Source organism: Zootoca vivipara, chromosome 12 (genome assembly GCF_963506605.1).
Source record: "Zootoca vivipara chromosome 12, rZooViv1.1, whole genome shotgun sequence".
NCBI classification, from domain to species: domain Eukaryota; kingdom Metazoa; phylum Chordata; class Lepidosauria; order Squamata; family Lacertidae; genus Zootoca; species Zootoca vivipara.
Genome location: NC_083287.1, coordinates 19,035,059 through 19,063,011, shown reverse-complemented (window position 1 = coordinate 19,063,011; position 27,953 = coordinate 19,035,059). Strand labels below are relative to the sequence as shown.

Here is a 27,953-nt window from a genome sequence, read left to right as displayed (position 1 = left end):
AGCTTCCAGAAATACACTAGACTTTCTAAGCCAATGTATGTGTTTACAAAATGTCATTTGCCGGCTTGGGCATCGAAACAGAGCGTGGCCTATGTTTCAATACTATATAGGTCAAAGAGGCAAATGGAGCTCAAAGTGTGATACGGCATGTCAGAAAACTGAAGCAGAATGCAAAGGTCACATTGCTAAGCATATACACACACACTATGGCATGTGTGATGAAGCCGAGAAGCCTCCACCCCCAAAGTGATCAAATTTCACGCAAGAGTATTTGGCTAAATAGCAAAGTAGCAAACTTAGGTATCTTGTTATCCGCAGCACAATCTCCGTTTCCAGATACAATAGAACCTCTACTTACAACCACCTCCACTCGTGGGCGTTCCAAGTTGAGACCACGGCAAACCCGTAAGTAACTGGCAGGTTTGCCGCCGTTCACGCATGTGCAGGAGCGGCGATCACCGTTCGTGCCTGCGCACAACGGCGCCTCTCCCAGTGACCTGTTTTGCCATAAGGACAGGCCTCCGGAATGGATTGTGGTCATGAGTAGAGGTTCCACTGTATTAGATATGATAATGGGTTGGGAGCAGATAAGGCAGGGCAGCTTCAGTCACATCATTCAGTGTCTCCCCTTCCTCTTTAGCTTAAGGTAGTATGCATGTAACATCACTATACATCACTGGAGACATGGAGCGAGCAATGAAAAGAAAATGTTCATGATGTGTTGTGCTTTCCACCTCCTTGTAACTTGTAGTGACATTTGCATTGCTCCATGGCATCAAGGTGATGTGACTTTCTTACCTGTGCCAACAATGTCCTCTGAAGCAGAGTGGGGGTGGACAGTCACCATATGTGAGACCACATAACACCGGTCTTGAAAGACCTACATTGGCTCCCAGTATGTTTCCAGGCACAATTCAAAGTGTTGGTGCTTGAACTTTAAAGCCCTAAATGGCGTCGGTCATTTTGGACTCACAGCTGTCCATGGAGGTGCAGGTCAATTCTGTGTCCAGGGCAGCTGTCTACCAGCTCCATCTGGGACGCAGGCTGAGACCCTATCTGCCCGTGGGCCGTCTCTCCAGAGTGGTGCATGCTCTGGTTATCTTACGCTTGGACTACTGCGATGCACTCTATGTGGGGCTACCTGTGAAGGTCACCTGGAAACTGCAACTAATTCAGAATGCCGCAGCTAGACTGGTGACTGGGAGACCACATAACACCGGTCCTGAAAGACCTACATTGGCTCCCAGTATGTTTCCAAGTGCAATTCAAAGTGTTGGTGCTGACCTTTAAAGCCCTAAATGGCCTCGGCCCAGTATGCCTGAAGGAGCGTCTCTACCCCCATTGTTCTGCCTGGACACTGAGGTCCAGCGCCAAGGGCCTTCTTGGTGGTTCCTTCGCTGTGAGAAGCCAAGTTACAGGGAACCAGGCAGAGGGCCTTCTCGGTAGTGACACCCACCCTGTGGAATGCCCTCCCACCAGATGTCAAAGAGAACAACAACTACCAGACTTTTAGAAGACATCTGAAGGTAGCCCTGTTTAGGGAAGCTTTTAATGTTTGACAGACTATTGTATTTTAATATTTTGTGTGAAGCTGCCCAGTGTGGCTGGGGAAACCCAGCCAGATGGGCGGGGTATAAATAAGAAATTATTATTATTATTATTATTATTATTATTATTATTTTGATGTCATGATACAAGAGAAATGATTCTACAGGTTATGAGAAAGAAGGGTAGAATCTGACACAGAGAAGCCGCTTTGGGATGATGCTCCCAGTCTCCCGCAATATGTAGCTCCATTCTTAGCTCTCTAATTTTCTAAATTACTGAAAAACATATGTCCCTGTTTCAGTGTATCTGAAGAAGTGTGCATGCACACGAAAGCTCATACCAATGACAAACTTAGTTGGTCTCTAAGGTGCTAATGGAAGAAGAAAAAATGTTTTTTAAAAAGTTTATTTTGTTAAATTATTGTTCTACTTCATTATAATGGCACATAAACTTTGGCATTTAACGTTGGTTTGGACAACTATGAATTAGTTGCAAGCGATGTCACCCACAATGCACTTCGAGTCTTTGCAAAATGGCTGATCACAGGATATCACATTGCCTACATACACCTTTATAACGCCAGTTATCCTGCTAATGTCAGTACTTGTGTCTCATTTTGCCTTGCTTTGCTCATGACTGCTTTGGTAATAAAGAAAGAAGAAGAAAAAGAGAGGAATAGACTATTATATATATATATATATATATATATATATATATGTGTGTGTGTGTGTGTGTGTGTGTGTGTGTGTGTGTGTGTGTGTGTATGCCATGTAAAATATGTTAGAGCTTAAACCTTGCCTCGAAAATTCAAACCTCAGCAAATTAAAGCCAATGTGGAATGGTTTCCAAAAGATGAAAGAAGTCCAGCCTAGGTGTTGTGCAAAACTATTTTTAAAAAAAACCCCAGCAAGGATGAAAATACCTAAAAGCTTATACAATGTCAAAAGATAAAGCGAATATTGCATTATTATATAGCTAACCAAGCTATTTGATTAAACCCAACCAAAAGGCTGACAAAAATATTTACATCCAGTTCATGAACTCACAGCACAAAAGCAGTTATAAGGCAAATAGAAATATATAAGCTTTTGCAACATACACACTCCTATTAATAATAGGGGAGAAGGATACCAACCACCACTTGGTGCAGTATGGGACACCATCTATTTCTTCAAGCCTAACCATGTCTGCTGAGAGGTTTTATTGAAAATGGGGCTTGCTTCAAGGTAGGTGGGTTTAGGATTGAAGCCCAAATCTCCTTGCATTGCTGGAGCCCAAAAGAATCTTGGTGCCAGAGATCTATTGCCAGCCTAAGACCATTATTATGCCAAAGAACGGGGTGTGTGCAAACTGTTCATTAGTAGTACTTTATTTGTACAATTAATGGCTATGTTTTCTTTAAAAACTTCAGGTTGTATCCAGACAATCATTTGCATAAAGGCCTCCTCACAGCAACCCCCTGAACACTGTCCCCAATCTGCTCATGGGGGTCAAGGAGTCATCCACAATTGCACTGGGGAATGGCAGCAGGAGCAGTGTTACCCTATTTCATAGCTGCCAAGTTATCCCTTATTTTAAGGGATTTTCCCTTATGCTGAATAGGCTTCCTCGCGAGAAAAGGGAAAACTTGGCAGCTATGCTGTTTCAAACACTGAACATTTTAACCAATTTCTGCTGCTAGAGACAGCAATATTCCAGAAATGTCCAGGAAATTCTGGACGTATGGCAACCCTAAGCAGGAGGGAGTAACTGGCTGAAATCAGACAGATCTACCTTGCCCAAGCAGGTTTTCAGGATAAATTCATACTACTCTGGTTACAACCACCCTTTGTTAATAAGAGCTGAGAAGCTGTTTCCATTTTATTTATTTTTCAGATTTATCAACTGCTCCACAGAAAGAAGCTACCGCAGGAGTGCACAACAAGGTAGAATACAAAGATACAGACTCAATAATCTAAAACAAAAAAACCCTAAAGAACTATTTCTACCATTGTACTGTTAATTTTCCATAAAAAGACTGGGAAGGCATTTCAGGGAGAGTCATCTTAAAGAAAAATGACTTCAATGGCCACCTAAACATCAGAACCTAGGGACTTGTCTAATATCAGCTGGCAATGGATCCCAAGGGGCTGGGACACTTGTTAGAATTTCAGGAATATGAAGGCACTTCCTACAACCTTGATTTACATTCCTGTCTTTAATTTCTAGCAAGCTGGAAACAGCTCTGTTAGAAAAGAGCTTAAATCCTTTGGTTTACACACACACACACACACACACACACACACACACACAAACACACCACAGAGTGACCCTTGGCATTCTCAGTCAGAGGTGCTTTGTTTTTGTTTTTTTAGAAATAATAAACTTGCATGCTATCACTCAGGGCTTAATCAGCCTGTGTTAATTATTTGTCAGCAAAAATAATTTAAATACTTATTTTGAGCAATTGCTTAGAACCCATGAGCAAACACTGTTTAATATTAATTCATATTTAATTAATAGAAAATGCTGGAATGGACATGTTCTTTCATTAGCCCCAATAATTTCCATTACTAATCTGACATATTACGAATTAGAAGTAAATTACACTTCTGCGGTATGGGTTTGTTTTCTTGCTAATTCTCCAGGGGATTTCCCCCCCCCCCCGAACCCTATAACTGTTGCACGTCAAACAACCGCGTGTGGGAGCTGTGTATGTGTGAGCACTGATGATCTCTTTGGCTTGAAAGACAAAAATAAAAAAATGAGGAGTTCAATGGATGACATAAGAGATGGAAACGACATCTGCAGTAGAGTACTTACTGCATTGAAGTTGGGGAAGAGATTGACAGCTGCTGCAGTGTCCAGAGGGAATGGAAGAAAGGGTTTGATATCCAACGGAGGCTGCAGGGCTGGGGCTGGAGGACGTACCAGGGCTGGAAGAGCGGGGCTCTGGCATGTACCTCCTATACAAAGAAAGGGGGAGGGGAGACAAAAAGTGAAATAATGCATAACAGATTTTTAATCTGGTTTCATTGTATTGCAGATAACAGGCACTTAAGACTAAGTCAGTTAAGAATGTCAGCCATCAGTTTCTTTGGCTTGGCAGCCTGGCAGGAACACACACACACACACACACACACACACACACACACACACACACAACACACACACACACACACACACACACACAGCCTGCCAGGCTCTTCAACTGTACTGAAGGGTCACTACTCTCTGTGGAGGCAATGGCTCATGTGCCATGAAAACGTTGCTTGGGCAAAGGCATAAAGCACAGGTTTCCATTCCCCCCCCCCTTAAGTCTAATCAGTTCAACAATACAGGTGGTTGTGTAACTTTGAGGACCTCACACATTGGGTCTTTAAGGAATGATTCCAGGTCTTACTGCATACCCTCCAATCTTTCTCTGATGAAAACAGGGACATCCTGCCATACTCTCCAACGTTTGGAGCAGGCATCCCCAAACTCGGCCCTCCAGATGTTTTTGGCCTACAACTCCCATCATCCCTAGCTAACAGGACCAGTGGTCAGGGATGATGGGAACTGTAGTCCCAAAACATCTGGAGGGCCGAGTTTGGGGATGCCTGGTTTGGAGGGTCTGTTACCGCTTTCCTTTTTCTGCCTGTCTGTGCCTAATGAAGCACCAATTAAGGTAGAACGACGCCAAATAGCCATCTGATTTGTCTTCCAAAGCCACACACACATACAGGACCCATGGCAGAAGGGGGAACGGCTTACGAGTCAGGTGGGGTTGGAGGAGAGAAGAAGCGAGTAAGGAAAAGACTGGCTACATCTCCCATACTTTTATGTTCCATATCACCCCTCCTTAAGCAGTTTGTCTAGGATTTCTTGTTCGAAGACTTGTGTGGGAAAGTAATATAATATGCAACTTGAGTTTTCTATTCTTTTCACAAAGAAGTCCCACTATGAACAGAAAGAAAGACCTCTCTGTTTTGTGTATTTAATAATTAGAAAATGAACATTTGTGTTTAGAACACTTTTAAAGGTTTTCCCTTTGCTCTTAATAAATGAACTAAAGCTATTTCTCCAAACTAATTACAAGTCCTTACAGTGAAGTTTAAAGGCTAATCTTACCAAGCAGCATGAAGAACTGAGTAAGAACCTGCTCTCTTAAAAAGGAACAAAATGTGGTGTCAAGCTATTCTCTGAAATTCTGACCAAAACAGTTCTTCAGTATAACTGGCAAGCCCTAAAGACTATTGTCACAGGTTAGGGTAATCAAGAATTGCAGCGAGCCAGCTTCCCCTACTAATGCTGCTTCTGAGCATTCTCTGGGACCCAGATGGAAATGAGGCAATTCCTTTGCATACTGATAAGCAGGCACCTGCTTAACATGGACCTCAATTTTTCTTGTGGTTTGCCCCCATCACAGACCACAACATATTCAGTTGCCTGAAAGCTGGGAACATTCAAGTCCTATCTCTGCTTACAATGACTCCTGTATTTTTGGTATACTTCCAGAACATCAATTCACAGCTAATTAAGATTCTTTGAATCCTGTGAAGTTCTTAAAACATGCCTGTATTCTCTTAATCGTATAGGCGGGTAGCAGACTGTAAAAACTGGCAGGGGAGTGGGGGGAAAAAACCCCACCTAGACAAACAAACAAACAAGCAGAGCACCCCACAAACAAAATCCAATGATCATTTTCCTCCCTGCTGAAAATATTCCACTGAAATATAAATAATGAGTAGAAGGTAAGAAACTTGACTCCTATATATAAGGTAAGAGGTTCTTTTCCAATTACAATTCTTATATAAAATCATTGGATGAATTCACTTCTAATGTGTTAACTGCAGCCAGAAAAGCTCTTAACCAGAGTTGCATTTTAATACAACTAATTGAAGGCTCACAGTAAATGATTGAATTAACTTCCTATATCAAATTATCAACTCTCCCACTTTTGGTAAGAAATCTGCTGGAGACGCAATTATGTGACAACACGTTTTTGCCATCTTTTCAATTGCTCTCTAAAACACCTGACAAAAAGGGGGGGGTTAGCAAAAGGGAAGCATTGGTCTTATAAATCAAGTATATCAATTTATGGCTCATATTTATTTCACATTGCACACTGACTTCCGTGGAATCTCGTGATTTACAACACTTGTGAAAGTGGAAATTGAATCCGACCTTTAGAAGAGCGCCACTATGTGAGGGGAAGTGATAAAAGAATAATACAAGTCAGCACTCATCTTAGGCAACCAGACAGCCATTTATCAGCTGCTTAAATATTGGCTAAATTGACCTGGGGGAGTCAGAAGTATTTAAGGCACTGCTGTGAGAAACTTGGCTAGATAGACTGTTACTTTGGTTCAGCACTTCAGTGCAATATTGTAATTGAACAGAAGAGATTAAATAAGAATGACTGTTATAGTATATGGGAAAAGGGCAGCTAATCCTGTGGCCCTCCAGATATTGTCCGATCCCTCTCCCAAGACCCCAAGCATTAGCTATGTTGACTGGGGCTCACGGGAGGCCAAATCCAACAGAATCGTGGTCAGCCACAGATTGGCCACTCCTAATAAAGAGGGTTACGTCTAAGATCTATGGGTTCTATATACATTTTCAAAAAAGAGAAGGCTCTTTGGTCATTGAGAATGATTCTAGGGTTGGTTGTAATATTGTTTTTCATAAGGCCCTTGTCAGCACTAATCTAATATCTTGGCGTTTGCCTAACTGAACAGTGAGAACCTTGAGAATTTCCAAGCAGATGGGATAGCATTTTTATAAATCCATGGAGTTCACAGCAGGAAATTCCCAGGTATCACCCAAACACTTTGGCCAGATCTCCAAATCCATGATCTCTTCTGCATCCAGCAGAACACCCAGAGCACCTCATTTATCAGAGCCACTAATTGCATAAGGTACAAAATACAATCTGAAATTTCAGTGTGCATGCCTGACTGCTTGGCCCTTGGATCATTATTAAACTAGAGCACTCAATGACACACAATGGCCAATACAACTCAAGTGCATATCTTAGGGTTTATCCAAGCCTTGTCTGACAGTAATGCGCTACATCTGTCTGGCTCCTGGACGTCTTGGTCATGCCCGTGTCTGTGAATGACAAATCTATTTTGGAATACCACGAACTTGGCAATCCCATACCCAAGAATATCACCAGTAGTAAAAACTCTCATTTCCTTCCTGTCCCAAAGATTTGCTCCATGCTTCTTACCCAAGTCACAGCAGGTAGAGCCATGTTATGCTCCATGCAAACCTAATGACTTAAATATGTGTTAGCTGGCAAATCCTTCCTGTGAAATAGACATAGGACTTTTCTAATCAATGAATGTGAGACTAAATCTACCTTCAGTTTTCAAAAGATGTTATACTGCTGGCATATAGATAAAATTAAATGAGGGGGATATGCAGGACAAATGAAGCGACAGAACAGCATATCCACCGAGACTCTTTCCTTCCCCATCAGAAATCTGACAGTTTTGCCTGAACTTACGATTTATTTTAAAGACATGATGTCTGAATGGCAGCAGGTACAATGACTCACTCTAGCCTGACCTTTTCCCAGAGGGAAGGGGAAGCCTCTGTACAATCCCAATAAGCAATATACACCACACCAGTTGCTGTGCTCTTAGTTTCTCAAGGAAAGGGCAAGGGAACATACTAATAACCTCGATCATTTTACAGCATCAGTATTGGAAGACTCTTAAAAAAACATTAGAAGTTAACAGTCACATAAAAACATGTAAGGAGGGGGGGGGAGAGGGAGAGGACGAGAAAGAGGTATTGGCATTTACTACATATACACTATCAACTTGGATAGTGTATAACAACTACACAACTATATTCCTGCTAGGAGAAGAATAGCATTTTACTATCAATTCAAAATTGCAGTTTTAGCTCTTGGAAAATAGAAAAACTGTTATGCCTTAGCTGAAGCAATATTGCCTGGGTTCTTAACAAAGGTGCAATTGTTTGGAAAGTCCCAATCCTACATGCCTTCTTACATAAAGTGCACAGTGATTCGTGCAGCAAAATTCTAAGCATGTTTACTCAGAAGCATATCCCATTCTGCACAGTTGGATTTACTCTCAAGAAAGCACACATATGATTTCCACATTAAAATGCATCATTTTAAAAAGCAGCACAGGGAATGGATTTAAGCCATGCATCCCCAAACTGCAGCCCTCCAGATGTTTTGGCCTACAACTCCCATGATCCCTAGCTAACAGGACCAGCGGTTGGGGAAGATGGGAATTGTGGCCCAAAGCATCTGGAAGGATGTTTGGGGATGCCTGATTTAAGCAAAATCAAACTCTGCCTGAGTGTAGGAGATACTTTACAATACCTAAGGTTCCCTGTAACTTCCAGTGATTCTTTCACTTCTGTTTGATGTTACATCAGGGAACCGAGGGCTATTGATCGGAGGGCTATGACAACATTCCAACTATGGGATCAGATAATCTAACAGAACATAAAATGTTATGAATATGTAAAGAAACAAGAAGATGCATGATATTTCCACTGCAGTAACAACTTGAAGCTCCTAAACTGATTGTGACATTAACAGATATAAAAAAATGCAAAGTGGCAGCAGTTTCCCCACGTTTATGTGAATTGATTTCAACATACATAATACATGCACTAAGATAACATTTTAAATGTTGAGCATTTGATTCTTACACAAATTGCTTTTGTTGCATCTCAAGTAACTTGTATTTGCACTATTCAGTTATGTCCATGCGTGCACAATATATTTGCAAATGGCAATCACATCTGTCCATCCTTCTCTAGTTTAAAGGATTATTATTTCAAGCGCTATTCCAAAGAGCTTGCTACGGCACTCCTCTTTTGATTGTCCTTTGTAAGTATGAAAGCAAAGACAAAAGACCTCTAGGACAAGAAAAGTCCAGAACATTCTGAGTGCATTGATTTTATCATTGTTCATAACTGCTCATCAGTGTTCCACTCTTGTAAAAACTATTCAGGTTTTTTAGCAGTGTAAAGTACTATTTACATCTCTCCCCTGCTAACCGTTTGTTAACATCTCGGACAGCTGTATGCACCATTTTCTGCTGTGTGTGAAGTAGATAGAAAGAAGAATTTGCTTCTGGGGAATCTATAGATCCTATCACTGTGAATGTGCCCATTTCTAAACTCTTTCCTGTCAGCTATAAGATTAGTCTCAAGAAGCAGATATCTTATCAGAATCCTTCTCTGCCAGCCCATATTTTGTAAACCCAAGGATTTCAGTTCTACGTAGGATTTTTAAAGTTACTATCCTCTGAAATTCCCTTAAAAAGATGGAGCAACCTTATATTGACATTTACATGTTCAAGTCAATGTTAAAAAAATAAAATCATTTGTACGTACATACAAAGTTTTTAACAGCTGATCGCCCCGCAAAGCTCAAAATAAATTAGCAGCCAGAAGAACACTAGCTCTGCAATAATAAGACCTATAGGTTTAATTACTTCAGACTGTGCTGTGCAGCTGGATTCAGAAAATGAAGCTTAGTGCCTCCTCCTTTTAATATTATGAGGAAACAAAGAATGGCTATAATTATTTTTCCTTTGGACAGAACTGGGTGGAAGTTGCAGGCATAGTAGCTCCCCCTCAGCAGGAGTGGCTCATGAAGGAGAGTGGAGATAGTGCCATCCTGGGTTGTTGGTGGCAAGTCTGCAGGTATGTGTACGAATGCAGTACAGTGGTACTTTGACTAAAGTCCAGTCTATTATAAGTCCCTTTTGAACTAAGTCCAATTGCAACCCAGAAATAAGTGCTCTGGCTTGAGTCATTTTTTTGATATACTGTGGTAGGGCCCGGCTGCTGTTTTAGGGGTTGCTTTTCATCATCTGGTTCCTGTTGAGCGTGTTTCGTTTGTTATTTGAGTCCCTCGCTGATAATCAGAGGCTTCCTGTTAAGTCTGTTGGCTGTTGAGTCCCGAGCATATATATACCTCCAAATAACCAAAATATATAGCGTTTTTGTTTGTGTGGCCTTTTCAGTTTTTTGACTGTGACTTCATTTTATGGGACACTGACCTGTGACTGTGGCTTGTGACTTTGGTTTTGTGACTGTGTGGAACCCAGTTCAGCTACTGGTTGATTGTGCGACTGCATAAATAGATAAACGCCCCCTCCTCCAAAACAATGACTATCATCAGTACACATAAGAAAAATAAATAAATGTTAATTTTTTTTCATCTACAGTACTGTCTTATTTATTTTATAGTACACTACATTGATTATTGCCTCCATTTTATGGATCAATGGTCTCATTAGACAGTAAATTTTGTGATAAATTACTGTTTTAGGGGGTGTTTTTCATTGTCTAGAACGATCAATCCATTTTCAAGTACTTTCTATGGGATAGCACACCTTGTTTTAAGTCTGCTTTGTTTTAAGACCGGACCTCTGGAACAGATTACGGTCTTAAATCAAGGTACCACTTTACCACCAACAATTCAGAGTCCCCTGAACACATCTGGCACCAAGGAATGCAGCGCCACCACTCGGAAGGTGCCACTACCTCTGCCTTCCCACTCAAAAGCTACAACTAAACATGTCAAATTGGCTAAAACAATCCACTTATTTTGTACTGGGCACCTGGGCATATTCCCTCATAAATAGATCAATTCCAGGATTTCTGTAGAACAAGAGCATTGATATTTTGCTGAATTTCCAACATCCATTATTTGTATTATAGTTCCCAATTTTGACTGTACTACACAGTTCTTGAGGGGGGGACATTGCACCTCTAGCATATTGCTGGCAGCTGCAAATCTACATACCTGTACTTAAAATTAGCATCTGTATCTTCCTTATTGCAACTAGGTTATATGCTTGCAACAAAGCTACTTTTCCTCTTTCACTCAAGTGTTTTCAATATAGAAAGTGTGTATTTAAAATGTTGCTCCACTGTCTCTGTGTTGGATAATGATATTACAGGGGGTGGAGAATAACTGGGCCACATATTGATTGATCACATGGAGAAGCTATTAATTCCTGACATCTAACTACAAGTGAATGTGTTTCACACTTGAGAGAGGGAACGAGAGGATAATTTTTTCAGAGGCTGGAAATGGAGCAAGACACTTCAAAATAAAAATAAAGCATGGAAAAAATGAATGCCTTTTTTGTTGTTAAACTGAAAACATCTGAAACTTTCAACTTGCCATTGACTTTGTCATCACTGAAGATAAATTATTGTTTTTGACTAGCCTGAATAAATTTCATTTTTTCCTATGTATATACATAATTAATAATGATGGTTTGGCAGAGCAGATATTAACTTTCCAGCTTTATTTCTGAACAGCTCTTTCCAAAGAACGTGGACAGAAAAAAAAATGTAAAATGTACGAACGCCACTATGGAAAATTTTAAAACTGTTGGCATTTCCATGTGACATAAATGGTAAATCTACATTTTAAAAATATTGATGTCTAGGATTTGCCAACATATCAACTCCTATGGTCCCTTCTCTTTTTATTCATGATATTCCTTTGTGTCTTAAGAGGTATGGGAACAAGACTTTTGAGTTTGTTTCACATATGTATGTTTTCCCCATTGGCTTCTGATTTAGGGAATCTCATGGATGGATAACCTGCAATTCTCCAAGATGTTGCTATACTATAGCTGCAATAATCCGGTTCATCCTGGCTGGTGCTGATGGAACATCTGGAGGGTCAAATATTTCTATCCAGTGTATGCATGCACTTGTAAATGTACCTCTTCACAACATGTGATGCATGCATGTTTGAATGCATGATTGTACACACATCTCAGTGCCAATTCACTTGGCATTTTTGGATGGCAATATCAAGTCTAAGTGAAACAGCTTGGGTTTTGGGTAGATGGAGCACAAAGGAATCACTTGACAAGTCATACAACATCATACAACAACTATAAAATACTCATGTGAATCTTCAATACTCTTGGCAATGTTGAACAAATCATTTTCTTGGAAAAATGTGGCATGACTCATGCTCTTAACAATGAAAATGACATAATCATTATCTATTTGAAACATTCAAACATATTAATATAAAGCCACCTTTCATACTATTGTCATTTGCTAATTAGAACGATTGATTGATAGGCATCTGATGTGTTTTATCTTAGCTTTGACTAGAAAATTAAATTAATATGAATTCATTTCTACTGAACTGAATTAATCTCTAATGTCCCTGTTCCCTTCAATGCTGTAGTTCTGGAATATGCATCTAATTATATTGGACCTTTAAAAAAAAATTAGAAAAATTGAACGCTGAGAGCACCAAATCATCCTCCTCTTCAAAAGACTGTAGGAGTTCCACATCCACAATCCAACTTTCTTCAAGTAAGAAGGAACCACTATCTAGCAATAGCACATTATTCTTACATTGTTTGGCATCTGGTGTCCCCCCCCCCCCATATAGTCATTTAACAAATGCTTAAGTTTCATATTCATCCACTGACAGATAACATGAGAGCTTAATGTAGTTCCTAATCAAGGAGTATTTTTTAACTGAAAATTTGAAGTGGAGGCAACACATGCTGCTCTTTATCCCACATGACTGTGAAATCATCTGTGAAATAAGGAGATCAGAAGAAGAGCAGTGTGTTCCTTTGTGGACACATTGTGTAATTATTTTGGTTGAAACAGTGCATTGTTCTCTGGGCACAAAAGCAACAGTGTTGTTTTGTTTAGGAGAGAGGCAAGCTATCCAGAAACATAGTACAGTACCTGATATTTCCCAAAACCTCTTCGATAATCTACAGACCAAGCTTTTTAAACGAGGACTGCGTGGTGGCTTTCTTTATGAAAGTGTTCCGGATTAGATCCTCTCTTATTTACTCTGAGCCTAAGCTGTGGTTCAGCAAATAAAGTGTTAAGGTAAACTGCAGGGAGGAAAGACGCGAAATAATAGCTATGTTTGCCCTGCACAGATCTTGGCCCTGTCCCTGCTATTTAGGCTATGCCAAAAGGGACTGTACAATAATTGCTTCCCACTGCTCCTTACTCTAGCTCTGCTGTTTGAAGAAGTGCTATTCTCAAGGGGGTTGGAAGAAACATGTAGTGGCAGGAAATGCTAGCAGCTAAAACCCAGCTTTCACATTTCAAATGGATACACATCCCAATGCTTATTAGCACTTGAACTTATTTTAAAAATTATATTTTTAATTGCCAGCATCCTATCTTAAATATTGTTTGATACTTGGATTAGGGTTGCCATATTTCAAGAGGTAAAAATATGGACCACCACCCCCCCAAAAGTTGTTGAGCCAGAAAAGGTTATCTTAGATACACAAATACATCAGACCTGTATTGCTGAAACTGTCAAAAGGTATAGACAAGAAAATGGGTAGGGGAAAAAGATAAAAAGCTTTGATTTTATCCCCTGGATCCTGCAACACCAAAAGAGGGCTAATGTGGAATAAAAATATACAGCACTGTAACATCTAATCATCATTTTTTTAAAATATACCAATTTATAAGTTACATAACCAATACAGAATACTGGTCCGGCCAGCGCTATGCAGTTGAAATTATCAAACTTCCATTCAGTAGCTCATAACCAAGGTCCCACATTTTTGTTCAAAAGTTCTAGTACTTTTGAATGAAAGGATATTTACATATGATCCTCAATTAATTCCACTCCAGGGAATATCAGCTCCAGGTGCAGACCTGCATGATACTTGTTGATTTCAAGGGGCAATTTCTATGTAACGCGCGCACACACACCCCTTAACAAATAGAACTTTCAGATTTTAACTCTCACACTTTCCCCCTCTTGAGTTTTCCCAATAAAAACAGTTCAGACATCTGACTGAAAGTCATTGTGTGTAAAACAGTAAAGCAATGACAGATCAGTGATGAACACTGATGTGAGAGCAATGAGTCGAACTCTTGTAGTCACCTGAGATCTAACACAGGGATTGTCAATTAACTCTTATTTTCTCTCCTACTCCCCCAGGCAATTTAAATAATACAAATGCTAGATTGTTCTTTGACATGCTACTAGTATATATGACAAAACAGGTGGGCAGAGCGAGTCTGACCCCACAGCTCCACTGGTAAAGAAAGGGCAGAGATTGCAGGCATCTTTGCTGCCTGCAAAGATGAACTCTGTTGGTGGGCAGGCCTCGTATGCTGCAGAGGTCTTTGTTATGCATACAGAAAGCTCTGTAGGCAAAGATCTAAAATGAGTATTCCTGTTTTTCCTCCTGCAAGAGCACAGTGGTCATTTTGGTCACAGTGATCTCATGTGATTTCGCACCAAGACCCCCCCCCAAAAAAAAACAACTGTGGCTTTTTCAGGCCCACAATCTTGTGCAACATTCAGAAACACATGTGAGAGCACAATACTGAGAAATGTGTGTATTTTGGGCTCCGTTATCTTAGGCAGGAGCATCAGGAAGACATGCATCCCAGGTTTGGGAATCAACATGTTGAGTATGGAATTGGCATAAATAATTATCACACCATTGAAATATGTAGGAAAGAATTACAAAGAGAATTGGATACACACAAGGGGGAAACAAAATAAATCCAACACCTTAGCTCCTGCCCCAAGCTAGAAGGACTTTGGAAGTTGTGGATGATACACCAGCCTATAATAATATTTATTATTTTATATTATTATGGCATTTCATTAGTATGAAGTAAAAACATGTGTAAAGCAGCAATTCCACTGGTGGCTGGACTAGATTGGTGTCCCGTCCCAACCTACAATTCTGAGATTCTATATTCATAACAAAGTGGCTGCAAATGAGTCATTTAAAATTATGGCTACACACAAACCCACCATACACTACAAGCACACCCGACTCACTCAAGAAACCTGGGAACTACAGTTTACAACTCGCGCAAACTTAAAAGCTAGTTACCAGGAATCTTGGAAGGAGGGTGCTTCAAATGTGTGGTGTGTATGCCATTGATAATACATATTCCCTACACCTGTTAAATACACCTTAAATATAAACGTTAAAACCCAAGAAATCTATTGCTAGCCACTGTAATGCTACATTGATATAAAGGTCTTGTACTTTGTGACATCTATACGCAAGGAAATTGAGACCCAGTAAGTTACTTTCTTCCACAGATTGGCTTAATAGATGCTGGAAGTATACCCTTGATGGTTACACTAACATAGTTTCTTAGATTAAGAGAACAGAGTATCAGACAGGACAGCTATAATACAACATTGCATTAGAGAAGGGTTTTGTGAATCGTTGGCCTACCTGGCAGCATGTCAAATCCCCAACCTGTCCAAAGTCCAAACCAAAGCACAGTCCTGCAGAGCTCCTGGAGTATACAAGCTGAGGTCCATCAACATGGGCAGCTGAGAAGACACAACACCTCGGCTTTGCTGCACTTTGCATGTTGATTGCAGCATCTGGGCTTGGAGGCATGTGACCCTTATCTGTTCTGAACCTACTTCAGCTGAGGAATCACACACCTCCTCTCAGAGCTAGTGAGCCTCATCTGGCCAGCTAGGGAGCTGGGCTATGGGCCCTTGCCTGCTTCAGCCAGCCTCTTAGAGAGCCACTCCCACTGCTCCCTATGTGTCAAAGCCAGCCATGTTCGTGGAGACAGGGCCCCCTCTGGCTCTTGGTGATGGGTCCTGCTGCTCTGGTTCCAGCACACTGACCCCCATCCCCTCGTCATCCTCCGTCACCCCGTGAGTACTTTCTACACCAACTTCTCCTTCCCCATCCCCATCCCCAGATTGCCCCAGTGTGCCCCAGTCATGGCTACACCCCTCGCCGGGATCCTCTTCCTTCTCCCCATTGTTCTGCCAGGTTTTCACAAGGTACTAGTGATGAGTTTACAATTGTATGAGCATGAGAAGGCAAGCTTAAGTTGTTTGAGTTTACAATTGTTTTGCGTATGTGAAGCAAGCTGTTTCGTTATTTGCGTGACTGTTGATCTTGAGTTGAGAAATATTGCTGTATGTTATGTCTACTAAAGTCTTTTGGAATGTATCCACTTTTTTATTTTAAAGATCATTTGTGTATATGTTCAGATTATTATCTTGTATTTTTATGTATGCAGCATCTATAACTTAAGAAAAAGGAAAAAGAACAACATCTACCCTCACGCCAGGGTGGTGTGGTGTGTGTGTGAGAGAGAGAGAGAGGGAGAGAGAGAGAGGAGAGAGAGAGAGAGAGAGAGAGAGAGAGAGAGAGAGAGAGAGAGAGAGAGAGAGAGAGAGAGAGAGAGAGAGAAGGCCTCACTTCTTTTATTCTATTATGGCATTTTGTTGTTTTTAACTAAATATTGTAGACATCCACCACAAAGTGGTTGCAAAAACGTCACACATTTAAGGCACCTTTAAAGCACACACACTCAGTAATCCTGGGAACTGTAGATTACCCCACCTCCCAATCTGCAAATCCTAGTACTCTTAACAAACTACACTTCCCATAATTTTGGATGGGGAAGTAAACATATAAGGCTGGGGTGCTGTTTATGGAGTTTTTTTGTATCTTTATTTTAGAGTTATATGGAAATGGCTCTTTGGTTTTGTATTTTTAATGTTTTATTTATTGGTTATGACTTGCTATGTTGTAGTTACAGGGGTTTTTCCAGCATGCTTTGAATTGTGGAAAGGCGGTATACAATTAAATAATGTATGTATGCCACCAATGATCAAGACAAATCCCCACCACCATTAAATACACCTTAAATATAAACATTAAAACCCCAGGGTAAAGTTTGCTAGCAAATCTATTGCTAGATACTGCAATGCCACATTAATGTAAAGGCATTGTATTTGTTGACATTTAAAAAGCTTTGACCTGGCAAGTTCCACAGTTGGTTTTTCTTAATATTTTTATAAAGGTCATGTTTATGGTATAATAAGCACACACGTGCAAGAATTGTTAATCAGAGGACTCTTATATCATCAGCAGATTTTCAAAGTTTCTCCTCTGCTGTCTTCTGAACATAACTTGCTATTTCAAGAGACGTATTTTTTTCTATTATTATTATTATTATTATTGTTATTATTATTATTATTACTATTATTTTAAAGAGACGTGTTTTTCAAGACCACAACGGGATTAAAAAATAAAATTACTTCTTCCTCTCATGTTGCTATCGTGTCTTGAAATAAGTGCCATGTTATTGTGAATGGAGCCTTACACTGTCTACTCAGAGGTAAGTCCCACTGTATTCAATGGAGCTTACTCCCAGGTAACTGGGTACAGACTGGGCAGCCTCACACTGCAATCCTAAGCATTTGTACTTAGAAGTAAGTCCCACTGAGTTCAACAGGATTACTCTCTGGTATGTTTCTGATCATTCTCTGTTTCCATCATCATCATCATCATCATCATTATCATATCCCATCATTTCCCTCTGACAGGCATTCAAGGCAGCTTACAGCTAAAAAATAATTTCATTATTCCAATTATCTGTGGAAGGTGTGCACAATCCCTTCCTTCGCACATTTTTTCTTTAAAACAATCCTGCGAGGCAGGTTCAGCATACGTCTATGTGTACATGACTTCTTTGCGTGCAGTGAGAACAAACATGGCAGAAGCTTCCTGATGTAGAATAGGATGTCCCTATTTTCACCTGAGAAATGTTGGGGAGTATGTAGGACGCCAGCAACTCCAAAGCATATACCAAAATACGAAGGGCAAAATCAAGCCAAGTTAAGCATTTTCAGTCCCTTTATTTCAACAGGAAAGCCAACCATGACCTCAGTCAAAGGGACCTAAAAATGGTAGAATTGGGACCTATGTTTATCCAGCTAATTCAAAACAATCAAATATTCATTTTTTGTTTGTTTTGATTTCTTTAGAATTGAGCTCATTATTTTATTATATACATGCTGTAACTTGAACCACCCTGAACTGACTAAAATATGGATTAAAGTAGTGTTTAAAGGTATCATTTACAAAGACACAATAGAGTACTTATCTAACTGAGATGGCGGGATAAGATATTTCGAGGTTTGTTTGTTTTTTACTAATACTTACAAAGGAAAAACCTGAATGGGGCCAGAGGCTGGATAGATTTCACAATGGGATTAGACATTTATAAGTTTTTTTTATATGTTTTGTAGTTAGCTATCACATTTACAAGTGTTATAAACATCTATGCTGTCAGGCATAAACTAGTCAACAATTGATGCGGGTTTTGAAATAGCTTTCTTCTTTGTTCAGCAATTGTGTTATTGAGGTTCTGCCAAATCAAGGATCTGAAATTGACTCTCTGGCTCTGGTTCACTCTCAAACTGAACATAAGCCAATAGTTACAAGGCCCAAGCTCAGCCATGTCAAATGGAACTTCCTAAAGGCTTTAACTTTCCCATCTTGTACTTTGGTATGGTAAGCACCTTGCATGAGCTGCTGGTCCTTTCTCTCTCTCAGGACAGGAGCTAAGGGCTAGACACAAGTCTCCACATTCTGAAAGGTAACGGGTATCTTCTAGGCTAACTCCATGCCTCCATGACAAAAGACGAGGAGTTCCATAGGATAACACAACAGAGAAGGCGCTATTTCACACAATGGGCCACCCTTTTTGATGGGACTACTGGAAGGACCTCCCCTAGAGACCAAAAGGCTTGGGCAACACCTTGAATTGGTGATGCAACACCTTCAACTGGGTGTTGAAGCAAACATGCAGCCAACACAGTTCTATTCTGTATTTTTTTAAAACCAATTTGCCAGCATACTTATACTACAGTTTCATGTTTCATGTTGATTGTATTTCAGTATTATTATAAAGCAATGTACTTTATTATTTTCATTTTGTGAGCAACCCAGTGAGCATTATTATTGGTCAGCCAATATAAATTGCTGTAAACAAATAAAACATATCAATAGTGCACAACTATAGAGTCTACTGGATCACCCACCTCACAATGCAGGACCATCGACATATTAAGTGTGCAGATCAACTCACACAAGCAGGCCACAATAACATTACTGTGAGGTGCCTATATAACCAATAACACTAGATGATGTGTGTAAGTAAACCAAGCTATGTGTTTGGCTGATACCTCTCCCCAACAGGCTGTAAAAAACTCCAGAACGACCTCTTAAAAATGGTGAACTGGCAGCAAAACAGCCAGTTCAATGTAGAAATATAGTTCAGTGGCAAATCACATGCATTGTGGGCATTAGCTCCCAGGTTCCATTTTTGACATCTCCACTTAAAGGAATCAGGGAGGTAGCAGATGACAAAAAAGACTTCTTCCCAAGACCCTGAATAACCAATCAGTGCAGACCAGCCTGGGCTATTATGGACCAATGGGGCTGTTTCATATGTTTACATATGGTTGTTCAGGTTCAATGCATGTAAGTGAAACACAATTTACGAATGAGGCAGAAACTCCCAACTTCACACGTGCAGCTTGAATTGGCATGGCTAACCAGGAATGACATCTTGACAACAAGGTGGATAGTCAGTGCAAATGTTAACTCAGTCTGCAAGCAGCAGTGAAAAAGGCAACTGGAGGATAATATGACATTTATATGACAAGTAGTTAGGGCTGTATTTTGCATAGTGTATACAAACAACAACAGTTTTATTTATTTATATGGCACCCATCTGACTGGGTTGCCCCATCCACTGGGGGGCTCCCAACAAAAATAGTAAAAACACAATACAACATCAAATACTAAAAAATAGGATAAACTTATCCTATCTCCTATCTCAGATCAATCCTAAAGCTGGAAAAGGTACAAAAGGGACAACAATGATCAATAGATTGAAGCACTTCCCATATGGTATATGGCTTGGGGGGCTATTATTTTAAAAGGAAAGAAGGAAAAAAGTTCTACTAGGAGGGACCCAGTAGAGGCTTAAAGGATAGAGAAAAAGGGAAGTACTTTTTCGCACAATGCATAATTCACATGGATTTGCTGCCACTAGATGTGCTACAGGCTTAGATGGCTTTGACAGAAGATTAGGGAGGGGGGGGGATCGTGTTTATTAGGTCAATCATGGGAAGAGTTGAATGAGAACAGCCAGTCTAATTCAGCATTCTGTTTCACACAGTGGACAACCTGATGCAGTAGTCCTCTCCCATCGTTGTCCCCTAGTAAGTGGTACTAGGAATCATGGTTAAACCACTGAGCCTAGGGCTTGTTGATCAGAAGGTTGGCAGTTTGAATCCCTGTGACGGGGTGAGCTCCCGTTGCTTGGTCCCAGCTCCTGCCAACCTAGCAGTTCAAAAGCACATCAAAATGCAAGTAGATAAATAGGAACCGCTACAGCGGGAAGGTAAACGGCATTTCCATGTGCTGCTCTGGTTTGCCAGAAGCGGCTTTGTCATGCTGGCCACATGACCTGGAAGCTATACGCCAGCTCCCTCGGCCAATAATGCGAGATGAGCGCGCAACCCCAGAGTCGGTCATGACTGGACCTAATGGTCAGGGGTCCCTTTACCTATAGTATCTATAGCCATCACGATTTGTAGCCACTGAAAGCCTTAAATTCCATGAATTTGTCCAATGCCCTTTTAAAGCCATCAAAACTGGTGGACATCATAATGTCTTCTGGTAGTGAATCCCATGGTCTATGTATAGTATTATTTCCTTTTTTTATTGCCATTATTTTCACAACATTCAGCAGCTACAAGCCATGGTGACAAAAATGGAACCTCCAAGTTCCAAGTACCAGTTGTTTGATGCAAACAGCAGAAAGGCAGGCATGTTGATGTCAAGTCCTTCTTTGGGGTTCCCCCCACCAAAAGGGTTTGTTTGGCCAACAGGATGCAGATCTATACTGTATGGACTTTCAGTCTGCTCCAGCAAAGGTTTTGCTTATACTGTATTCTTAAAAAATTAACCTAATTATTCCTTCTCAACTCCAGATAGGGTGATCAGTAAGACTGGGCATAAGCAGTTGTCAGAACTATCACAAAGGCAATTTTACTGGAAAGGAAAGCTGAGCCACATCATGTTTTGCATCAAAATAATCCCCACACAATTTCACCGTAGCATTGTCCTGTAGCAAAACGGTTGATCTAATCTCAGTAAGCAGAAGATGCCAAACTAGATCATTCTTTCCCTGCTAAAATCTGTTAAGTGCATATATTAAAATGCACCACATTAATAAAACAAACTGATCCTTTTTCTTTTGAAGAATACAAATATGGAACATATCAGCGGGGTTTAAAAAAAGCAAAACAAAGAGTAATTTGGCCAACACTGATGTGTAAAAGATTTCTTTTTTTTAACAAAATGTACACTACACTCCATAATGGAAGGATATGAATTTGAGAGGTTAACTAAAATCACACAATTTTTATCGAGAAAATGTGCAGACCAGATATAGCTTTCTCCTACGTTACCCCAACTGCTACTAAATAACAAGATGATGATGATGATTCACAATGCTACAAGCTCACGAAGCAAAATGACAAAATACTGTCCCTTCTGGACCAAGGAATGAGTTACTTGAAACACCACCAATTGTTAATGATTTAGAATAAAAACCCTTTCATGAACAGGGCTGCTATCCCTAATGCAGTTGACACAAAGTGTGGAAGAGAGGCAAAGAATTAGCTGACAGCAGAGCAACATCTGGATATACGAGTTGAGAGTCATAAGAGAAGAGAAAGTGTATTTTTAGGAATAAATATAGCTCAGCTATCGGTAAGTGATGCTCCCTACTAAATTGAATAGCTGTTACAGAAGGAGGAAAGGGATATGGAAGGAGCATACTTTTGACTTACCGCTGGCACCTGCTTCACACATAACGATTTCCTCAGGAAACATGTAAGTGCAGACATTATACATGCATCTTTAAGAGCTCACATTCACATACATGTATCTGGCCCAATCTTTTGGAGTTACAAGAGTATGTGAGCTGTGTGAGCTTGTATACATATTTGTATAGGCTGCAGGTTGTCTCCAGGGTTACCTGAATATTCCATCTGCTAGTCTCTGGAGAAAGTGACGATATGACAGTTAAACTGTTGCCTTGCTAGCTTGAAATTTATGTTCTTTTCAGTGCGTTGTAAATGGTTACATTCATTTATGAAGTTTTTTTAATATGTACTTCATTTGCATGTTCAAGATTTTTTTTTCTGTCAACACAATCACCTGCGTTTCATATATCTTTACAAAAGTGTGGGTGGAGAGAGTAGGGGAACAAAACAGAAATATTGAATTCTTATAGGAAAGTGTTTCGGCTTCCACCTTCTACAGCTGCTGTGATGTAAATTAAAGGGTGTTGTAACCGAGGTAGCAATTATAGAGCACTGAGGATGGAATATTCAGCCGTGTTGCATTTGCTGTAACTGCTCTTTAAAGCTGAATTGCAGCAAACACTATCTGTGTGTTCAGTGGTTTGCCGTTTGCTCCAATTCAGCTTTAAAGAGCAGGTTTTCACAGGGAAAACTCAGGAGCAAAAACAGGAAAGGCGATCAGACACAGAGCTTTAAAGCACAGACCATGCCTGGAAAATGAGGAGGAAAGTGTGTATGATCCCTAAATTGAAGCCATGCGGTGATGTTAAGCTGTCAAACCTATATACTCATCTATATTGTGATATCGAGGCTGGGATTCCTTGGGTTGAAGTGGTTTGTAACTGGTTAAACCCCTATCACCGTTTCATAGAACTAAATGGTCTTACAAAAAATACATAGTCAACAAGATAATGCATCATTATCAGATTTAATTTATATACCGCTTACTTGCCAAAACGGCTTATGAGCAGTTTCCAAATACAGTATAAAATCAATTGCAAAACATAGACACACATAATTAAAATACACGATAAGCAATTTCATCAAAACATTAAAATCAGTATCCATAATTAAAATATTCAGTGAAGCAGCCCATTAAAACAGCATAGCAATTAAATAAAATTTTGAATCTTGAAATATATTTATTTGATACTTATTTCAATAATGCGATTTAGTTTTTTAAATGCATATTTGCCAAAATACAAGAAATCCAAAGTAAATCTTGAAAGCATTACAGTGGGGATGAGTGAAGCTCCAAAGTCCACTTTCCACCTTCAGGTACAGATGTTCTCCTGGTGTGAACAAGTATTACATACTCTCTCTTTGTGTCTAAATCTGATTTAATTTCCATCAGGGGGAAAGCTGGAAGTGCAAACTCTTGCACATACTGTGCCATGGGCGGGTGTATGGTTGGATGTGCAGTATTTTGGACAGTATCTGTGTATGGAACAAAAAAATTCTGAACTACTACGGTAATTATTCTTTAGAAGTTCCTTTACCGTTTTCTGTTTCAGCTTTAAAGTAGAAGGTACTAAGTGACTGTAGAGGTATCTTTGTCTGTCTCGTGTGTTTGTTTGTTTGCGTGTGTGTGTGTTTGCATGTTTGCATAACTTATCAGTTTCACTGCTGCTGTTTGCAGCCTTTGCACACAATTCTTCAATTTTATAAATGGTGTGGATTAATTAATTAATCCTGAATCCCTGCAAGGAATGGTGGTGAATGGGAGAAACTAGAGAGAGACAAAGCCCCTCCTCCTATAGATGAAATTGACAAGAGGTCAGATCAATTTCTCCACCACAGATCAATTTCTCCACCACAGCCAGGGGAATTCTCTGGATTTTCCTCTCCGGTGAGTGGGCACAACCCAAGTTGACACCTGGAAGCAAGTATTCTTCAAAGGCACACTCATGCAGAGCACAGTACAGTGGTACCCCGGGTTGCAGACCCAATCGGTTTCGGGGTGCCGTTTGCACCCCGAAAAGTCCACAACCCAAGCAGCGCTTTTGCGCATGCATGAAAGAGCACTTCTGTGCATGCGCACACAGCGAAACCCGGAAGTAAACACTACCGGGTCCGCTGCGTTCGTAACATGAAAAAACGCAACCCGCAGAGGACGCAACACGAGGTATGACTGTACAGAATCTATATTGCAAAATCATGAATTACCACTTCAGTGCTGTGTCTATTTGGAAAACAGCACAGCTAATGCTGTCATCAGCTGTCACATGGGAACTCTGGACCAGCATGGACTCAACTAAATTTCTAGAATGGGCAGCTGGATATACAAACTGTTGGGGAAACGAGAAGGAAGATGGAAGAGTAACACAACCCTTTTCCATGAGACCAGAAGGTGCCATTGTAATAGTTGAGTTTCTGTGGATATGTGAAATCATGGAATTGATATGGAAATTGATATGGAAATAACGGGAAAAGTTTTGCACTTCCCCAATGAGAAATACATGATTAAGAATTATGTGTTTATTGGTGTGAGGAAATGTACAGAAGCGTATTGGCTCCATCTCACCGTCAAGTGCCACCAAGTTACACCCATTCCATCTGACTGCAGAAGAGGAAGAGATGGGAAACAGGGATCACTCTAGCTTTTCCTCTCCCTGAACCCTTTTCATTCAAGCTGATCATTTTAAGAACTTTAACACTTTTAAGAACTGGTGCCTGAGTTTGCTTGTTTTCTTCTCCTCTCCTCAGCCCTTTTCCTTTTGTGTTGTGTCTTTTAGAATCTTGAAGCTCCAGGCGGGGGCTGTGCTGTTCCTTACTGATTTTATGTAAGGTGCTCTGGAAGCAAGAGCAGGGCAAATAAACAAAGAAAGAAAGAAAGACATTTACAAAAATGAAGGGTTTCTGTTCCTTCAGTTTTGCCCTGCTGCAAGCATCAAATGACAAGCTTTGTCTCTGTTCAGTTCTGGCCATATAACTAAACTTTTTCTTCTCCTGTAAAGCAGTAAGAAGTTATGTATTCAGAGAAAATTCATACAAAAGCGTTTCATGAACAGGTGTTAATATAATTTTGCTACACATATTCATGAGTAGCTAAGTGCAAAAATGACTGATATAAGTGTGTGTGTGTGTGTGTGTGTGTGTGTGTGTGTGTATGTGTGTGTGTGTGTGCGCGCGCATTTGAGTCCCCATAAGGTAAGTAAATTACCTTTTGAATTATGGTGCTGGAGGAGACTCTTGAGAGTCCCATGGACTGCAAGAAGATCAAACCTATCCATTCTGAAGGAAATCAGCCCTGAGTGCTCACTGGAAGGACAGATCGTGAAGCTGAGGCTCCAATACTTTGGCCACCCCATGAGAAGAGAAGACTCCCTGGAAAAGACCCTGATGTTGGGAAAGATTGAGGGCACTAGGAGAAGGGGACGACAGAGGACGAGATGGTTGGACAGTGTTCTCGAAGCTACAAACATGACTTTGACCAAACTGCGGGAGGCAGTGCAAGACAGGAGTGCCTGGCGTGCTATGGTCCATGGGGTCACGAAGAGTCGGACACGACTAAACAACTAAACAAGGTAAGTAACATAGCAGGCTAAAGTGAAAAAGTATAGCAACTTCCCCTTTCCTTTATCTCTGCCCCATCAAAATACATTACAGTATTATCATTTCCTTTTACAACAGCTTTCACCTTAACCAATAAGATTCTATATCCTGTAGCCAAGCCCCCCAGCATTATCAATACCAGTTTTACTACATATAGCTACTATGAGGAGAGAATTGGATATCTGCATGCAGTCTCGTGCAGAATACTAACCTTCATAGAATTACGGTAAATGGTTTGGGGGCTTTATTTACTAGGAAGTGCCATGAAACCTGCAAAATTTCCATACTGAATTCATGTGAAATCCATCTTTCTGAAACCTTTTACAACTTGGCTTTGCAGTTCTGAAATGCTTGAGGTGTATAGTAATAACAACATAATTGAATCAAGTTAAAATTGTGATTAAAACTATAAAACACGGTAAACATTAAAAACCAAGACTATGGTAGTGAAAACCTGCATGCGCACTTGGAAGAAAGCTAGATGTGAAGTCAAATGTGCCTTTAACATTTTTTGCTTTGTTTTAAATTGAAAAAAATGTCTTGTGCATTCAACCATGCATGTTACTCTGGCTGAGTATGTGGGTCTCCCCACCAACAGCTTTGCCATACTGAAGTGTATTCAACGCACTAAACTGATATACAGGTATTGATATCAAAGTGCCCTAAAGCTTGACAAAATGGAAAACCTCTCAAGCTATGGATCTGTTGTGCCTTTTAAGGAAGAGAATTCCAGCACAGGCAACAGGGCAGTCTCGAGCAGGTCGGGCGCCCTGGCGCTGAGGGGCGGAGATCGCTCCGGCGCCCCTGCCCTCGCAGGGTGCAGCATGGTTTTCGTGCAGCGCCCTGCCTACCAGCCCGGTGCCCTGGCGCACCGCGCCACCAGGAGTCTACCTAGAGCCGCCCTGACAGGCAAGACTTCAGATATTTAGAGGGGAAAGCAAATCTCACTGAAAGGTCCAAAGGCCTGCTCTTGGATATGCTGAAGTTTAGATTGCAGGAAAAAACAGTTCCACTGCCTTGCCATCACATTTTTTCATATATATTTTTTCCAACTGGCAGCGCTCATACCAATTCAGTTGAAAAGCACTACTCCTGAAAAATAATCACAGATAGTTTGATACACAGGATATGGAAAGATTTTAGATTTAGATATATATATATATATATATATTTGTGGTGCTCTGCTCCACATGCCAAAGAAAATTAATCTCAGAAAGGGAACCTTGCTGAATCTACAGATCTTAGCAAAGCGGAGAATAAATGGGAGAAGGCACTTCGAGGTATTTAAGGTAGTATGCAAGCAATATTAACCAACTTTGCAAATGCTCACGGGATAAGGACACAGATGATGAAAAGAGCAATATGAGTCTGTCCTGGTGTTGAGATCTTCAGGGAAAGCCATTCTCAACATCTTGTTACCAGGATGGGTGCAATGACGCTGGAAAAGAGCCCTCTTTGTGGTGGGGCTTTACTTATAGACTGCCCTCCCTCTGGCGTTGTGGTAGGTGTGACTTCTTTTCAGTGCCAACTTAAAATAGATCTATTTACCCAGGCATTATGTGATGCCAGTTACTTGTGTTTGCAATGGGACAACCTACAACAGGGGCCAGCAAACTTTTTCAGCGGAGGGCTGGTCCACTGTCCCTCAGACCTTGTGGAGAGATGGACTATATTTTGAAAAGAAAAAAAAGAACAAATTCCTATGCCCCACAAATAACCCAGAGATGCATTTTAAATAAAAGGACCCATTCTACTCATGTAAAAACATGCTGATTCCCGGACCATCCGTGGGCCGGATTTAGAAGGCGATTGGGCCGCATCCAGCCCCCCGGGTCTTAGTTTGCCTACCCATGACCTACAACATTATGTATCGCTGTAGCATGTGTTTGTAATCTATGTTTTTAACTGATGTATTTTTATCTGCTCCTGTTGAGTTGTATCTTTAAACTACATTTTTTTGTTTGTAACCCACCTGATAACAGCAACAATGAATGGCAATATAGTCATTTCTCAATGAATAATAAACAAAGGTCGCCTGATTTATTTTAACCTAAAGCTCAGTGCATGTGGAGGAGACTAAACGAATAAAACAAGTCATATTTTCACAAATATCCGAAATTATATACCAATGAAGTTTGCACAGCTTGTATCAACATTTTCCATCAAGGGCTAGCAC

The 27,953-nt window shown here is 40.4% G+C and overlaps 1 protein-coding gene across 11 annotated transcripts in view; it reads right to left on the bottom strand.

Annotated features, from left to right (window-relative positions):
• The window catches only part of ZNF385D (zinc finger protein 385D), a 410,947-nt gene that overhangs the window by 135,608 nt on the left and 247,386 nt on the right, over positions 1–27,953 (bottom strand). For all 11 annotated transcript variants that reach the window (XM_060280667.1, XM_035129146.2, XM_035129150.2 and 8 more), the window contains one exon: positions 4,351–4,493. In XM_060280667.1, coding sequence (XP_060136650.1) covers positions 4,351–4,493 — 143 coding nt within the window. The remainder of the gene's footprint in view (positions 1–4,350; positions 4,494–27,953) is intronic.